Genomic DNA, 18,527 nt, shown 5'->3' on the forward strand with positions numbered 1-18,527 from the left:
ATTTCATGGTGCTATTTAAAAAAAAAAAAAGCACTCACGCAAACCAGACCAAACTGGTCTCTCAAGTCAGAAAAACCAAAATGGTCAGAATCTACAACAGTAGAAGAAATTTTACAGCTCTGCAGACCAGTGACCAAGCCTCCTGCACAAGCTATATTGTTGCATATGTCTTATGTATGGACTTGGGCATCCATTCCGCATGCTGGAGAGGATCTTTGGATGCAACTTGATTTTCCTCATGCAAACCTCTAGCCCAAGGAATATACTTCTTGCACATGTGGAAGCAGACATTTTTGATCCTGGTCAATGTTTTTAAGTACTAGTCACCCTCATCTTGTCACCTTTGTATTGTATAGAAATTGCCAGAGAAAACTACTCACAATGAAGAGGCATGCATACCCGAGGGACTGCCACCGCTGGTAAATGGAATTCTCAGAAATTGTGGACCTTTTGTATTTCCGTAGCTGGTAATGGTGAAGCACTGCTTGTATAAGCAGGTTAACCTCACTGGACCACAGCCTTATTTTTAACAACTTAAAATGAAGTATTTGGGATTTTTTACCAGCAATTTATAAAAATGTTTTCCAACAAACATTTCTGATCTTCAATTCTGGATATAGTCACATCAGCATTTTAACATGTCCTATTAAGGGATAGGATTGAAACTGAAAATTAAAAAAGGAAATTTGATAAAAGGTGTGCCCGATATGAAACTTATTACAAGCAAAAAAACATTACTGTGTTCAAGGAGAGCATATGTCAAGAAGTTTATGAGCATTCCATTCTTCAGCAGAGGAAATCCCCATGTTTTTCAGTCAAAGAACTGGAAGATACTTTCTGGATTATTGCTGTCTGTGGGATTTGTTGGCTGCAGTGTTTTCGTAGGGGTTGTTTTGCCATGTGAATGAGAAGAATGCGAACTTTCACTGGAACTGCTACGTGTCTCTGTACTTGTGCTCGTCTTTTTCATCTTCCTTCTTTTTGCAAGAGGAGCCTTGTCAACATTCTGGAGGCAAAATCCTTCCCTCTTGTACTTGTTAAAGGCCTGTTTAAAAGGATAAGTACATAACTGTATTTAAACTGGATTCACTACTTATAACTGTTTTCAAATAAAAGGATACATAATTTGTCAAAAGAAGGAAGGACTTTCTGTAATTTAATACTTTCAATCCACAGATAACAAACTATGAAACGGGACCCGCAGATATGGGGGCACTATTGTACTACACATTTTTGTTAATGTTCATGTATCTAAAGTGTATCTTACACTAAAACTAAATTACAAGCTGACAAAAGAAGCACATATTTAATGTTTGGAAAGTAAGATTAAATAAACTTACATTAAAGGTTGCTTTGACATAAGAATGTACAGCAGCTCCTGAAGATCCTAAATTGTCTGGAGTCATTAATGGGTTGGACGATAACTGGCTGCCATCCTGAAGCCACTCATTATATCTCAAACTAGTCATTTTAATTCTTTTATTTGGATCCACTGTAAGAAGTCCTAATAGAATTTTATTAGACAGTCTTAAATCAGTGAACTATTATCTTCATATTATTTAATATTCATTTATTTTTTTAAAAATCCTGAATAATCCAATGTATGATTCTATATTAACATAGTCTGTGAAATTTTATTTGAATATATTTATATACCACTTTTTACCAAAGGTGTTAACGAAGCAGTTTGCACGAAAAGGATAGGCTTACAATCTTACAAAAAAAAGAAAAAGATACAAAAAAGAGACACCAGCAAACAGCCACTAGAAAGATGATGCTATCCTAGGTTGAAGAGGTACAATTGCTTTCCCCTTTGCAAAATAGAACCGCTGCTTAAAAGGTACCTCATATCCAAGTTAGCAGGGTCCAAATTAGGATTATAGAAATCAAATATGAATGACTAGCTGAATTAAGGGCATGAATTTACTCACAAACACAATCCGTATATATACACAATACCCTGCTAATTGGGCAATAGGTATTTTTCAAGTGGTGCTCCTCTTAGCAGGGGTAGAATAACTGTTCCGTTTTACCCAGCACAGTGTCTTTTCTAGTGGCTGTTTGCTGATGTTTCTTCAACAACTTTTTAGACTGTTAGCCCTTTTGAGATGGAACCATTTAATTATTTGATTTTATCTATAAACCACTTCGTGAAATTTTTTCTTGAAAAGCAGTACATAAATACTGTTAATAAATATTAAATACATTTTACAATGAACACTTTAAGATCTATTAGCACAAAATGGTTTCATGCAGTTTCTGCAATATAAATCAGAGTAGATTACTACAATGGCTGTGATTCAGAAGTGCCTGGACTCCAGACTTTACTACATAATTTCATTTTCAGAAGCTTCCCTCAAAAAACCTTTGAACATTTCCACTTCCTTATCTGCTCTAATAGAGGCTGAGTGGACCATTGGTCCGTATGGGGAGCTGCTGGTCATTTCTGTGGCATTTCCTTCATGCTTGGCAGCTGCGCCATTTACAGTGGTACCATGCTGTTTACAATGTGGAACATAACTTCATAAACAGCAGAAAGAATTGGATTCTACAATCCTATACACCAGCGGTTCCCAAAGTCCTACTCTGGTGTACATCCGATGTCCACTGTCACATGGACCCAGATGCTTGCTGCTTGTGACAGCTATAGAGGGGTTTAATGCCGCCTGACACAGAGCGGTAGAGTTGGCACAGGTTCGAGTTCACTCATGAATGTGCAGGTGAGGCCTGGGGGGGGGAAGGTGTCCCAATGGTGCCACAGCAACTGCAGTGCCACGTGGACCCAGGGCTTTTTCTCCTTAGCTGGGGGGTCCCTGCTTGCCTTGGGGAGGGTCTGCAAGGCCTGCAGCCCCCTTTGCAGGCCTCCCAGATGCTAAAAATCTGTTTGGGGATTGGAGCGCACTTCCAGTTTTCACGCAAAAAAAACTTGGCAACCACCACTTTGCAAACCACTGCTAAACATACTTTCCTGGAAGTAAGTCCCAATGAATTTAATGGGGCTGACTTCTAAATAGACATGCATAGGATTGTGCTATAAATTTACAAATTACAAACTTAGTGGTCTGTGTATACCTTGGATTAAATCTTTGGCTTCCTGAGACACATTCTTCCAAGCATCCCCTTCAAAGGAAAATTCTCCTCTTTTAATTTTCTTCATGATTTCCAAAGCACTTGTGCATGTTATGTTTTTATCTTGAGACTGGAAGGGTACTTGTCCTGAGAGCATTGTATACTTCTCAGTAAGAAAAATATTAATTAGTACCATATCTGAATACATTGTATACAGTCTGCAATAAATTTTGTTTAGTGATTCCATTCACTTTTGTTAAAAATTCACTTGTTCAAATTAACATTTATTTTCACTTTTCTAATTGTTTCCCATTACTTTATATAAGGGACCTAGCTGCAGTTCTGAGGACTGTAATTTCAGTGTTTTCTATCCCAGTGGCATGACATTTTCTGAAGCTCCCCCGTCACAGAGCTGGTTACTTATTTGCATTTTAATTTAAAATGTGACTATAGCAGTATTGAGAAATGACTTATCTGTTAAAAATAATAACTAAACAACTCAGTGTGAATATGCATTTAAATGCTGAGTGAAGGTTTAGCCAAGCTCTGCAGAGACCTTGAGGGCAGGTAGATAAGAACTGTAGAAAGGAGAAACTATATACAGGTGTGATGATTTAAAACTAGCAGATGCCGATTTGTAGGCAACATGAAATTGAATTGGTTAACATTACAGGGTGTAACTGATTGGTTCTGATCCTTTATGAGTCAAGGAGGTTTTGCTATAAAAAGAGGTTGGCTTGGACATTCAACACAGACCCAGGTCTTCAGACCTTCACCTCTTGTGGTCTTTCAATCAACTTGGCAACTGCACTTTGCTCAAATGGATATCTGCCAGCACTGGTAAATGGACAATTAGTTTCAATCATCAAAGTGGAACAGATAGAGCTATTGTTTTCTTTGTGGTATCTTGTATGTTGACTCCTTAGGAACACCCTAGAAGAGCTCGCTTGCTTTTTGACATTGGGAGTGGTGTTTCCCCTTTTGGAGGTTTTTTGCCTTGCCTTTATGAATAAACTCTTCTTCTACTTTGAATTAGCCTGCACATGTATTCAATAGTGACATTTGCTCAAATAACTTAAATTAGCAAGTTGGCAGTGTCTTCACACCTGCATGCTCAGTATTGGTGAGGTGCAGTTGGGGAGGAGGCTTGCCTGTTTTGCGTTTGTTTTGAAGGCATGCAGACAAATGTGGGGGCTGCTAGCTTGGGCTGTTGAGTAAGCAATTGGTTGGCTGCCCCACTGTGTGTGTTATGCTGGAGTGGGTTACTAAGATGACATTAGCTGTCTGCCCTGTTGACTGTATTAAGCTGTGTGAAGCAGTAAAAAAATTCCACAAACACAAGGTGACAGCAACCCCCACCTTTATCCCCCCCAACCCGGGTAATATCAAATTTCAGAAAGACAGGAGAAAAGAAGCCGATATATAGGTAATTTAAAAAGACACTTTGTCTACTATCTAAACTAACTGCAAACAGAACAAAAAAACTATAGTCATAGCAAGGGACAGCCTTCCCTCAGACTCTTTACTGTGGTTGACAGAGCCAATGTTAATTTTGAACCAGTCCAATTATATGTCCCAATTCCACCCATAGTTATGCGTGTAAATCTGTATGGGAAAGTTATGATCAACATTTTCAACTGGCAAGTAGATCAAATGCTTGGACAGTTAACAATGTAAAGTAAAATAAGTGTGCAACTCACCAAAATAACTCCCAAACTCCAGAGATCACATGATTCATCATAACCATTGTGATTTAAGAGCTCTGGAGCAGCATAATGAAGGGTAAAACATGGAGTCTTAAGAGGCTGATTGTCAGGTGGCTTTAACCGAGCGAATCCAAAATCAATTATTTTTATTTCTGAATTATCACTTTCATCTGTGAATAATAAATTCTGAAAAAACAGAAAATGTATTGTACAATTAGGCATTTATATGATGTGCTGTCAAAATAAAATTTTAATTTCAGTAATCAATACTAGTGAGATTTATAAGAATATATTGTGATTATCAGTCCAATCCTAACTAAATTCCCACACAGCGATGCAGTGGCACTGGCAAAGGCTGTCCTGCATCCCACAGGAAGGGTTTAAGGGTACAGTACGCTGATCCTGCCCTTCCCAGGCCTGATCCACACACCCCTGCCCTATTTCCTCTCCATTTCATCCCCTCCCTGACCTCCTCCTGCCCCTGCGCTGGACTTACTTGGTCCAACAAGCTTCCCAATGGCCACCAGTGTGTGGGGGAAGGCTTTAACCTTCCCACTGGTACACCATCTATTAATGCTGTCACAAAGTGCTTTACAGTACTTTTATGACAGAACACGCCAGCAGAACATGTTCTGCCAGTGTGTCAATTGGTAAGGATTGGGTCATAAGCTTCTTACGCAGAGCTTACACATGTCTCAAATCAGAATTAAAGTTTCATCATTAACCACAGGAGAAAAACAATTAGATGGGTAGGAACAAGCTACCATAAAACAAAATTTCAAGCCTACACCTGCATGATTTAATAGCCTCTTCAGAACAGCCCAATTGCCTTAGACCAGGGGTGCCCAAACCCCGGCCTGGGGGCCACTTGTGGCCCTCGGGGGCTCCCAATCAGGCCCTCGGGGAGCTCTCAGTCTCCAATGAGCCTCTGGCCCTCCAGAGACTTGCTGGAGCCTGTGCTGGCCCAACGCCACTGCTCTCAGCATTAGGACAACTGTTTCACCTCTCCCCTAAGCTGTGGGACAAGGGCTCTCTCCGCTACTTGCTGTTTCACGTCTGTGATGCAGTAGTGTCAGTGAAGGAAAGGCTGGTCTTGCTTTGTGCAAGGTCTTTTATATGCCTTGAACTACTGCAAGACCTTCATTCATAAGTTCCATCTCTAATAAATTCATTTATGTAAATTTATTCACATTTTAAATGTAAATTAATTCTTTTTCCCGGCCCCTGACACAGAGAGATGATGTGGCCCTCCTGCTAAAATGTTTGGACACCCCTGCCTTAGACCAATAATCTATAAAACCCAAGTAAAAGCCACATTATCTAGCATGCAAACGGAATGGCAGTTACCCAAATGTGCCAGTTAACAAAATTGCACTCCAAGTTTCTGCCCCTGAAATCTGGTGGAAACTATCAGAACTTTTAGTAAATACACCAGCAGCATACCACGTTTTGAGAAACTGTTGTCACCTTGTGTGTTTTTGACTCTTTGTCATTGAACAAAAATGGTATACACAGAAAACTCAAAGAAATAAAAATAATATAGTTCAGAATATCTGAAATATGAATTTCTGCCAGCACCAACAGAACAGAAGCTGCCAAGATACCCACTATGGGAAAAGGTCTTTTCCAATGAAGCGTTCCAGATTGACTAAGCATTTGAAGAATGCATATCCTGACAAATGACAAGAACTTAACTTTTTTCAATCACTTCCTAATGAATTTCAAAAGCAAAGCTTCACAACAAAACATCATACAACATTTGTGCACATCATACAACATTTCACTGTTGATTGTTAAGTCTAGAAAGCCACATACAACTGGTGAAGAACACATTCTACCATTGGTTTATTTATTGGATTTGTACTCCTTTCTCCCCAAAGGGCACTCAAGGTGGCTAACAATCAATACATAAAATACATAATAAAAAATACAGATAAAAACATTAAAACAATAAAATACAATAAAGACAATAAATGAGCTTCTTAGTACTGAGACGTTAATGAGTTTCTCAGTACTGTTTTGCGTAAGTCACCAAACAATATTATTAAATGGCCCAATCCTAACCCCCTCCCCTGCTAGCACATCGAGCTTTGCGCCAGCAGGGGCTGCTTTATGGCTATTGCAAAGCAGCTTCCACTGATACACACTGCATGTAGGTTGCAGTAGCCTCCCATGTGCCAGTGAGCCCATGGAAACCTGCTGGATCAAGGCTGAAAGGAAGTGGAGAGGGGTTAAACAGAGCAGGGGAGGGCAAAACGGGAAGGGCTGGCCAAATAGGGCAGTTACAAAGTAGGGAGGATGGCTGATCAGGCACAGCACTGGTGGGATCGGCAGCAGGACACGCTGAATGCTGACCCCATTCCCAGGCCTCATGGAGCAATCTGGACTTGTGCCAGTGGTTGAGCTGGTGCAGGTCTGAGATGCCCCATAGTTGCTGCTTAGGATTATCCCAGTGCAAGGGGACAAATGTCTGTTTGCAGAAGGCTTGTTTAAACAGAAGGCTGTTTAAACAAGCCTTCTGATTTCATGGCCTTTTAAACATCTTTTATACATCTTTTATACATCTTTTATACATCTTTTCTGGAGCGTCTATCCAGAATCGCAGTGTGGATTCCGAGCCAACAGGTCCACCACTGATATGGTATTCTCCCTTAGACAACTGCAGGAGAAATGCAGGGAACAACGACAGCCACTCTTTATAGCCTTCATAGATCTCACAAAGGCTTTCGACCTGGTCAGCAGAGACGGCCTCTTCAAGATTCTCCCCAAGATTGGATGTCCACCCAGGCTCCTCAGCATCATCAGATCTTTCCACAAGGACATGAAGGGCACTGTTGTCTTTGATGGCTCCACATCAGACCCTTTTGACATCCGAAGCGGAGTGAAGCAGGGCTGTGTTCTTGCACCAACCTTGTTTGGGATTTTCTTCGCTGTCCTGCTGAAGCAGGCCTTTGGAACTGCAACAGAAGGCATCTATCTCCGGACCAGATCAGACGGAAAGCTCTTCAACCTCTCCAGACTGAGAGCAAAATCCAAAGTCCAGCTGAAATGTCTGCGTGACTTCCTCTTTGCCGACGATGCAGCTGTCACTACCCACTCTGCCAAAGATCTCCAGCAGCTCATGGATCGTTTTAGCAAGGCCTGCCAAGATTTTGGACTGACAATCAGCCTGAAGAAAACACAGGTCATGGTTCAGGATGTGGACTCACCTCCCTGCATTACAATCTCTGAGCATGAACTGGAGGTTGTCCATGACTTTGTGTACCTTGGCTCAACGATCTCCGACACTCATTCTCTCGATGCCGAGCTAAACAGGCGCATCGGTAAAGCAGCTACCACGTTTTCCAGACTCACAAAGAGAGTCTGGTCCAACAAGAAGCTGACGGAACATACCAAGATCCAGGTCTACAGAGCTTGCGTCCTGAGTACACTTCTGTACTGCAGCGAGTCATGGACTCTTCGCCCACAACAGGAGAGGAAACTGAGCGCTTTCCACATGCGCTGCCTCCGACGCATCCTCGGCATCACCTGGCAGGACAAAGTTCCAAACAACACAGTCCTGGAACGTGCTGGAATCCCTAGCATGTATTCACTGCTGAAACAGAGACGCCTGCGTTGGCTTGGTCATGTCGTGAGAATGGATGATGGCCGGATCCCAAAGGATCTCCTCTATGGAGAACTCGTGCAAGGAAAGCGCCCTACAGGTAGACCACAGCTGCGATACAAGGACATCTGCAAGAGGGATCTGAAGGCCTTAGGGATGGACCTCAACAAGTGGGAAACCCTGGCCTCTGAGCGGCCCGCTTGGAGGCAGGCTGTGCAGCATGGCCTTTCCCAGTTTGAAGAGACACTTTGCCAACAGTCTGAGGCTAAGAGGCAAAGAAGGAAGGCCCATAGCCAGGGAGACAGACCAGGGACAGACTGCACTTGCTCCCGGTGTGGAAGGGATTGTCACTCCCGGATTGGCCTTTTCAGCCACACTAGACGCTGTGCCAGAACCACCTTTCAGAGCGCGATACCATAGTCTTTCGAGACTGAAGGTTGCCAATACGTATACATCTTTTAGTTGCTTTTTACAGGCCTGATTCCTCCATGAACTGCTGTTTTATGCTCTTTTTTATTCTGACTTTTATCTGACTACTGTTTTTATGGTTTCTGTTAATTGTGTTTTTAATATGTTTTTATCTGCTTGTTAAATTATGTTTTAATCTGTTTTTAATATGTTGTAAGCCGCCCTGGGTCCCTTTAGGGAGAAGGGTGGGATAGAAATAAAGTTTACTACTACTACTACTACTACTACTACTACTACTACTACCACCACCACCACCACCACAAGGAAACCTCCAGCAGCCAAACTTCCCTTGTGGGATGCAGCAGAAGCTGCACCAATGCCATTGCATTGCTGCGTGGGGATTTCAGGACTGGGCTGTATCCCGATCGCCCAATTAAAGGGGGATCGGAGTTTGTTTAGCCTGGCCTGGAACATGAGAATCTCCTCCCAGTTGGGGAGTGGAGGAGGGCTGGAACTGGCGGCTACTGGGCCTTTTAAACGGCACAATACCCAGCCCTCTTCCTCCTTTACACATGGGCGCTGTGTGGACACCTGCCCGCCCGCCCTAAAGGCAGTCTGAGTTTTACTGGTCACCGTTTGGGGCCGGGTAGGAATTTTTTGCTGCCTGCCAAGACTGGCCAAAGGTCAGGCAGTTTTTTCGCCTACCCCAGACTGTCTGGGGCCAGGGTGCTCCCCTTCAAGCTGCCATTGGTCACTTTATGAAGGCAGGTGGTGCGGGCTAGGAGGCGTGAAATGGACTTTGGGCATGCACCTTCTGATGGCATAGGTAGGGCAGAACCCAATGCAGTCCTCAGGGGCTTGGCGGCACGAAGACATAGACGGGGCCCTGGCCGGGACTGCAGGGTCCGCCTCAGAGGCTCAGTGGCTCGAGGTGGCACAGCCCGTGGTCCGGCTGCCTTCCCCTTAAAGGACAGACCTGGATGAGCTGCGCCGCCTAACAATGGGGCGCGGCTTGGAGTCGGGTGCATGCCTGCCTGGGAGCAGATGCGTTCTGGTACCGTCCAGAAGTCCTGCCTCCGCACCACTGGGGGCTTCGCTGCCTTGGATGCTGCAGGTCTCAGCCTCCTCTTCTGTTGTAACTGCTAAATAAAGTGGCCCTTTCTCCCATATCTGTTGTCTTCTGAGTCATATCTGAGTGTTCATTGGAAGGTGCGAAAACAAAGACAATTTCTCTCAGCAACAATTCACTGCATACATAGATGAAATGGCTGAAAATGTGGAAGATGCAATGCACAAGACAACAGAATTTGCAGTACAATTGGATGAGTCAACTTTACCAGACAATCACTCCTTGCTTCTCACTTAATTGCACTTTATAAAAGACAAAGTTTTCACTCAAGTGTTGTTATTTGCATGGCAACTAAGAAAAGAGGAGTCAACTATTGTTGAGCAGTTCTTCTATGACAAGGAAATTCTGCTCAGTAACATACTTGCATGAGCAACTGATAGAACATCATCAATGACTGGTTGCTAGTGTGGATGTGTTGCTTATCTGAAAAAGGCAGGGCCAAATGTCTTTGCTATTCACTGTGTCATTTACAGCTGACATCTGCTTGCAAAACATCTTCAGTGATCACCTGAGCAAGTAACACATTGTCATTACTGCAGTACATAAAATTAAAGCCCATGTTCTCAATGATTAACTATTCCAAGAGCTCTGTGTTAAGAACGATGAAGATTTTGAATGTTGGCTGCTTCTTACTGAATTTCGCTGGCTATCAAAAGGCAACTGCGTGAGATGCTTTTATGACCTTTTTGACACTAGTGTGGAGTTTTTTGAAGACACAAATGGTTTGGTCAGAAGTTCAAAGAGAATGGCACAACACTACTTGCGTACCAGAAGTATTTGTAAACTTCAGTGAAAAGAATTTGCAGTTACAAGGAAATGAGGTCAATCTTATTAAGGCCAAATCTGTCCTCTCTACACTTATTTCAGAGTTAACAAGTTTAAGAAATTGTTCCAAGAGTTTTAGCTCCCAAAAGATATTTCTGATCACTATCCTGCACTATGGACAGTAGTTAAGAAGATGCTTGTTGCATTTTCAACATCATTTTCACTATTTCACAATAGTTTTTATTGCTGCTGTTTGCCTTTTAATATGGTTTTTTAGTATTTTATAGTTTTGTGTATTTTTCATGTATACATATTTTTAATGATTTTTGAGCCACCTTGAGTGCCCTCTGGGGAGAAATGCCGTATACAGGTTGAGACTAATTATTCACGTGGGTTCCACCTGGATTTAAAAAACGCACTATAGCAAATCAATTTAAAAAACTGCTCCAGTGATTGAAAAACAGCCTTACTGACCTTTTGACTCTAAGAGTCATTAAAAAGACAATCCATAAGCACTTCACTCAGCCCCTCCCTTCACCAATGCAAAATTATCTCTTTCTTTCACCTGCTGGGGGAAGGGAGGGGTCCAAAGGAGAGAGAAGGATTGATGGATTGTCAGCCAGCTGCCCTCTCTCTCTCTCATTAAGCAGGCTGTTGTTAAAGGACTGTTAAGTTTTTAAAACTGATTTTAAAGGGATGCATTTTTTCCTTCTCCAGGGATCAGCACATTCTTTCTCATTTGCAGGGGCCATTCGCGTTGAGTCAAATCCATGTATAAAAAATCCGTGTATAAATTGGTAAATAAATAAAACATTTGGTGCAACATGGTTATCCAACTTCTCTCCAAGCAAAGAAATATACTCAAGGTTACTAAACATGGTGATTTAATACTCCTGCTAAGTGACTTTAAATCAAATATTGGGAAACTGGTATCATTTCATTAAACTCATCCACCATATTAAGAATTTACTGACCAGTACAAAATATGATATCCAAGATTCTTGCTAAATGACTACCAGATTTTGAAAATCTGGTTATATCTGGATCAAGTTCATCAATTTTGTTGAATAAAGTTTTAATAAGTTTTAATTGGATTTTAAATAAACGTGCAATTAATTGTAATGGTTTTGAATTGTATTATTATCTTCCTTATTTCGTTGTGCAAACCACTATTTAGAATAATGCTCTTTAAGGAGGTAGGGGGCACTGGGGATGAGCTTATGGAACCAAGGGGGCGGTGACCCAAAAAGGTTTGGAAACCACTGCTTCACAAGGTTTGAGACCCCAACTCTTTAGGATAGTGATTATTATTTCTAAACTTAAGACAATGACAGGCACTTTGGTAAGCCACAAAAGATCCTTTTATCTGTACTGTTTTCTTATGCATTCACAGTCAAGACAGACATCCAGCTGTCCATTTTGCAGTTACCATGCCTAATGAGCAGTCCTAAGAGGAAGCATGTGTGCCCAAAAGCAGCAGAAGGATACTGTGGGACAATTAAGGGCAAACAGAAATTCTAAGAACTGCAACAATCCACCCTCAGATTTTCTGCATAAAGATCACTGTCAGTTTTATTCTCCCTTCAGAAGAGAAATTAGATCAAAAAATTAGTCGTTCAGTGGTGAACAACTCACTAATTGCCAAGTAGTAAGTTAGAAAACTAGTAAATCATGCATATGCTTGATGGGCAGGAAGCCTTAGAGCTGGCAAGGAGCACTGGGGACAAGGGACAGAACAAGAGTAATAAGGTAGAATTACTCATATGGTGACAATTTTTATGTTCAGGTGACAAGGCAAGTGGTTGATTGGAAGCCTAATTTAAGACTCATCAATGAGACCACAGAACATAAGCAGTAAGTTAGAAAACAGAAGCAAAATTATTGCTGGAATGATGCTGGGGAAAAAAGAACTTTTAATTTTGCCAAGTTAAATAGCAACAGTTATAGGCTTCATTCAAATGAGAATGTGTTGCACCTTAACCATTACCAGAGACATTTGACATTATATTAAGCTACTCATATCATACCTCTGGTTTTAAGTCTCTGTGGACTACTCCTACATCATGCATGTGGCTCACGGCTGAAACAAGTCTGCGCATTATATAACTGGCTTCTGTCTCACTGAAGTGTTTCTTTTTCTGGATACGTTCAAGTAATTCCCCTCCTTTCAGAAGCTCCATTACTAGGAATGTGTGGACCTATAAACAACATATTTGTATGTAAGTTTATCTTTTTGTAAAAGGTGCTTCAAAATGCAATGGGATAGTAATCAATAATTAGCAGAACCTATTTACATAAATATTATTTTAAAATTCTTCCGAGTTCAAAAAAGCTTAGGATTTGACCCAAGAGCTGATTAAAAGGGAACAGTCAATAAAACAGAAAACAACAAGATGCAATTTTCAGATTTCATCTACTAATATAGGAATGGGAATCTTGCGGCCTTCAGGCGCAAAAAGTTGCGACCTTTGGTGTATTTGTCTGCAAATACTAAATCCACCTTCTATTTCATGACAATGCCAAATTCAGGGTATTTTTCCAGTAACTTTTGTTTATTCTTTCCTGTCAGTGGCAACTCAGTAATTGGTGAACTGCAAATCCCAAAGGGATTCGCTTCATAGAGCCAAGAGCTTAGGGAAAGAACTGCAATGTGTTAAATTAAAATGTATGCTTTTTCTAGTTAAGGAAAATAATAAATACAGTGTGGCCTTCCAATATTAAAATGTTTCCCATTCTTATTCTAGTACATGATTACATAGAAGTATGTTTTAATTGTCTTATAGTCAATACTCACTTATTTTTCCTGAATTTAAAATGGGGAGTACAGTTCAGTCATACAACTGAACATGTTTAGTTTTCAAGCATGTAAGAGCTATCTTTCCTCAAAGAAACTCCCTTCCTTCCATTCTCCTGTGTTTCTGCATAACACACTGTTCTGAGTGACCATCTTCTGACGGTGGGTTCGGCTTTGCCTCTGCACTGGAAGCACTTGAATGATCTAATCACACGTAAGGCTACTCATCTGCAACAGAGGTTGACTGGGATGTGGCAAGGCCAGAGCTGTAAATAAACCAGACACAAGCCTGGTCTACTTGGAAAAATTAAAAAAGGATAGAATGGACGGTACCATTTACAGCCCAATCCTGAGCTGCCCAGAGCTGCAGGACCCGGCAGCTCCACAAAGGGCTCCCACTGGATCCAGAGCCTCCTGCGCTACCGCAGGAGGCTCCTCAGGAGAAGGGTATGTTTGTCCGCTTTCCCCAAGTAAGGGAAGCAGTCCCACAATGGGACTAATCACTTTAGTGGCGACTGTTTGGTCGCTGCTAAAGTGAAGGCGCTCATGTAGGGCGAGCAGCCCTACCCGAGCGCCCTGGATCCTGCGGAGCTCGGCTGCGCAGACCCGCCTTTCCCCCACTTCCAGGAACACCCTCGACCACGCCTCCCCCTCCCCAGAACACCTCCCCTAAGCCCCCACGAATGCCCCCATTCCCTGTTCCGCAGCCCAGCGGTCGCAGGCACCACCAAGCTGTGGAATGTGGGTGCCCGCCGGGCGGTGGCTCAGCGCCGGCCACCTTTGGCAGAAGCCCGGCAGTAAGCCCCGCAAACATGCCTTATGGCAAGTTTGCGACTGTGGTCCGCGCCGTGGAGGCATGGCGCGGACCACAGGATTGGGCTCTTAAGCCTGTAGATGGAAGATTCCTTTTCGGAATGCTTCTTCATGTAAAAACTCCCTGCAGATGCAACACACACACATTGGAGGAAAAGTTCTCACTGAATCTTTTCCCCACTATACTAACTTTCCAATTGCAAGGAGCTGTTTTGTTCGCACAATACAGTGAAACTTTTAAAAATGTGGTACAGACACACATGCAATCTGAAGTGGTACCAGTGGTGTAACTAGTGAGGGGGGTGGGCCACCTTTAGTACCACATTGGAAAAGGGTGCCACAGAGGTCCAGCCAAGATGACAGCTGCTATGGTCTCCCTTCCAGCAGCTTTGCAAACTACCTGCTGCAAGCTCTCATTGAGCCTTCAAAGGAGAAGGAAGGGGGCAGCAGCGAGAACATGAAGCCATATCCGCCACTGTCACCAAAGTGCCGTCACTTTTACAACATGAAAACGGCTGCTGGCACAGCTAAGAGTGATGGCTTTTTCGCTTCTCTCCAAGAATGGGGAGAATGGGGAGAAGCGAAAACACTGCTGCTCCTAGCTGGCCCAAGATGCGAGCCACTTCTGGGTTGTGAGCAGCCTGGCTCCCATTTGGGCAGAGTGCCTTCTTCAAGTTCTTGTGAACTATGCTCAAGAGAACACGAAGCGTAGCTTGCGAGAACACAAAGAAGGCACTAGGAGCCAAGTGGCTTTGTCAGCGGCTGGAAACCAAGAAGGAATTGGCGGTGACATCATCACGTCATCGCCAATTTCTCCAGCATCTGCATACTTGGGAGTATGGTACCATGAGTCACCAGTCTGGGCCATGGAAGAGGCAGCAAGACAGCTGAGTGTATAGTCAATTCCACCAGTTCAGGTAGAATGCTTCACTACCACCTCATTCTGCTACATATTTAGACCAGGTCACAGTGGGCAGTCTCTTTTCCATTCATAAACAAAATAGGTCAATACAGCACTTTGTAAAGACAAGCAATACTAGACTCTTGTCACTAAAATTCTTCTATGAACTGTGTATTTTTTGTTTGTTTTGTTTCTGTTCTATTTTCTTTTGACATGTATTTAAGGGGGCAATCACATACCAAATTTACACCAGCTGGGCAACTACAGGCTATGGCTCCAAATCTATAAGGTGCCTCTGCCTGATTTTGCCACATGCCCTCCTTCCCCTCACTATATGCTACCACCCATCATGTTCCTAAGGATCCCTGAATCTCAGGGGTGGCTTCATTGAACCAAAAGAAGCTCTGGGAAAAGAGAGCTGTATGGGGAGAAGGAAGCATGAAAGTATCCCCTATCGTGAGCTTTCTTCCATTTCCAGTTGTTGGCCTCTTGAAATTAAAACTTTTCAGGGAAAATGTAAATAAAAATAAGCTTATAGAGCTATCTTATGCAGGTCTACTCAGAAAAAAGGCACATGAAGTTCAATAGGACTTACTCCCAGGTAAGTGCACATAGAATTTAATTCTTAATATGTAAAATACATTAATCCACTATTGCACAATATTTGCTATTTTAAATACCTGATCATGATAAATTTCATGCAGCTTCACAACATTGGGATGTCCTTCGCAGAGTTTTAAAGCTGTTATTTCTCTTTGAGTGTTGGCTTCTAGCCTGGAAAGAAGTCAGCCTATTTAACACAGCAAATTGCTGAACTGCAAGGGTTATACTCTATTTTTATCCTCTTAATTCAGGTTTTGAAGTATCACTAGCAAAGTTTCTTTGGTTATAAACAATCATGAGTATTTACCTTCCAAGCTCTAAGATGGGGACTATCGCTTCATATGGTGGCATGCTAAACAGGACAGCAATTAGAGTCAAGGAAGGATCATGTTAACAAACTTTACATTTTGTTATTTTCCAAATGAAACAGTTCAAGTATGTTGTCTACGGAATCTTAAATATTTTTAAAAACACACTTAAAATTTTTAAACTATGCTTTAATTATGTTCAAAAAGAACATAATGAAAGAAAACTTCAGAGGAGAAAAAAACAAGTAGGAAAAGAAGAAATGCATCTATACCTTTTACTTATTATTTTTACTGCATATTCTTGGCTAGTTTTCTTATGCAAGCACTTTCGACAAATGGAAAAGCTTCCTTCTCCCAGTGGTTTTTCTTTCAGATCCAGTTCATAGTGAAGATAGAATGGAGAGTCCTGAAGAAAAAGAAAAAGCCTGACAGTATGTGGTTATTTATACCAAACTGATCAAAAGACCCAGTAGTGTCCTTTCTAGTGGTTGTCTGCTGGTGTATTTTTGCATCTTTTTAGATTATGAGCTCTTTTGGGACAGGGAGCCATTAGTTATTTGATTTTTCTCTGTAAACCGCTTTGTGAACTCCTTGTTGAAAAGCAGTATATAAATACTGCTGTTGTTAAATAATAATAATAATAAATAATAATAATAATAAATAATAATAATAATAATAATAATAATAATAATAATAATATTAATAAACAAAGAACTGAGAATCATTAATCTTTAAGTTCAAAATGTTGGGCAATACCACAATATACCAGTGGTTGTAACACTGAGGGTTCCTGACCACAATTTGGCAAATAATACTTACAATATATCTGAATATTCAAACACAACAAATATACAGGAATCCTAGAGACATGAACAGTGCAATCTTATGCTTATCTACTCAGAAGTAAGCCTAACTGACTTCCATGGAAGTTTCTAGGAAATTTCCCCCCTGTAGCTCCATGCCACATCCTATCCTACTCTAAGGGTCCCCATCTCTCAGCAGTGGCTTTTGAAGAAAAGGGTTCAAAGGGCTCCAATAGTGGAGCATAGAGTAACCCAAGTTTAGTGCCACTTATGCAAGCTATGTTCCAACCTATTGTAAATAGGTAATGTCTTAACATGACATAGCTAGACTAGGACTTTATATTACCTTCATCATAACACTCCTAGCAATACTTGTAACTCCAGGTCGGTCAACTTCTGTCAGAAATTGAACAGGATCCATGAGGGCTGCATTGCGCTTGAACAAGATAGATGGAGCAACAAAGGAATATCCCTAGAGAACAAGAAGAGAAAATAAATAAATTATAGAAATTATAAATATACAAATTATTTACTAAATTTATATCCTGCTTTTCTCCCCAAGGGGTATCCAAAGCAGCATACAAGCAAACATAAAAACCACATTTAAAACTATGTTGTATATAAACATTTAACTAGCCTTAAACAATTAAAACAACCTTAAAATTATAAAAAAACACAATACCAGCAGAATTAAGAAAGGGCAAAGCTTGTAAAAACGAAATACAGTATGGAAGTAAATACCCAGGTTGCGGGGAGAAAACACACACACAAAGCTAAACTAAAAAGACTTGTCTTTAGTGTGTGTGTCCCCCCCCCCCCGAAAGTTAAGGAGGGAGTAGCTGGCAAGCTTAGAGACAGTTCCACAAGGTTGGTGCCATTAATGAGGCGGCCCTATTTCTTGCTTACTCCTGGGGGCTGGGGATAAGAATAGGCCCTCAGTTTAGCTGTACTTGTCGTAAGAGGCGACTAAACAGCCACAAGGTAGATGGAACTCATTAGCCTAGGAAGGCAGCTCATCTGAGAGAAGGAAAACTCTGATCCCAAACCTCCACTGCCTTGTGGCTATATCCAGTTATGGAAAAGGCTTCAGGAGTTAACTTCGAGGCAAAATCCAGAGCCGGAGTCCCTGAGGCAGTTCATGGCTGAACACAGTCACTTTCTGGCAACTCCTGCGACGCCACTGGAACCAACCATATTGACTTCTGCCTTTCCACTGGACCATTCCAGCGATGTGGAGAGGGGGGGGATTTGCTGCATGGGTAACAGTCTATCTGCCATATCTACTTTACCCAGGCTTCGTGCACTGGAGAGGACACTCTGTTCCAGAACCACTATTCAGAGCGCAATACCATAGTCTTCCAGACTGAAGCATACCAACATGATTTCTTGCAATAGCCCCACCCAACCCCACAGGTGATAGCACCTGTACAAGGGTCTTCTCTGATGACCGAAGGTGACAAGCCAGATTGCACAGAAGAGGATGGTCGCTCAAATACCAACCCTAAGCTGTATAGGATAGGGATAGACCTGAAACACAGACCAAGCTCTGAATGGTGGTTCTGGCACAGCGTCTAGTGTGGCTGAAAAGGCCGATTCGGGAGTGACAATCCCTTCCACACTGGGA

At 42.0% G+C, this 18,527-nt stretch overlaps 1 protein-coding gene across 1 annotated transcript in view; it reads right to left on the reverse strand.

Annotated features, from left to right (window-relative positions):
* The window catches only part of RPS6KA5 (ribosomal protein S6 kinase A5), a 58,044-nt gene continuing 39,517 nt past the window's right edge, over positions 1–18,527 (reverse strand). Inside the window, exons 10-17 of the mRNA XM_066612159.1 lie at positions 17,250–17,375; positions 16,373–16,506; positions 15,870–15,963; positions 12,709–12,879; positions 4,770–4,961; positions 3,073–3,232; positions 1,341–1,504; positions 1–1,045 (exon numbers count right to left, since the gene is read on the reverse strand). Coding sequence (XP_066468256.1) covers positions 812–1,045; positions 1,341–1,504; positions 3,073–3,232; positions 4,770–4,961; positions 12,709–12,879; positions 15,870–15,963; positions 16,373–16,506; positions 17,250–17,375 — 1,275 coding nt within the window. The 3' untranslated portion in view covers positions 1–811. The remainder of the gene's footprint in view (positions 1,046–1,340; positions 1,505–3,072; positions 3,233–4,769; positions 4,962–12,708; positions 12,880–15,869; positions 15,964–16,372; positions 16,507–17,249; positions 17,376–18,527) is intronic.

Source organism: Tiliqua scincoides, chromosome 1, assembly GCF_035046505.1.
Source record: "Tiliqua scincoides isolate rTilSci1 chromosome 1, rTilSci1.hap2, whole genome shotgun sequence".
Lineage (NCBI taxonomy): Eukaryota > Metazoa > Chordata > Lepidosauria > Squamata > Scincidae > Tiliqua > Tiliqua scincoides.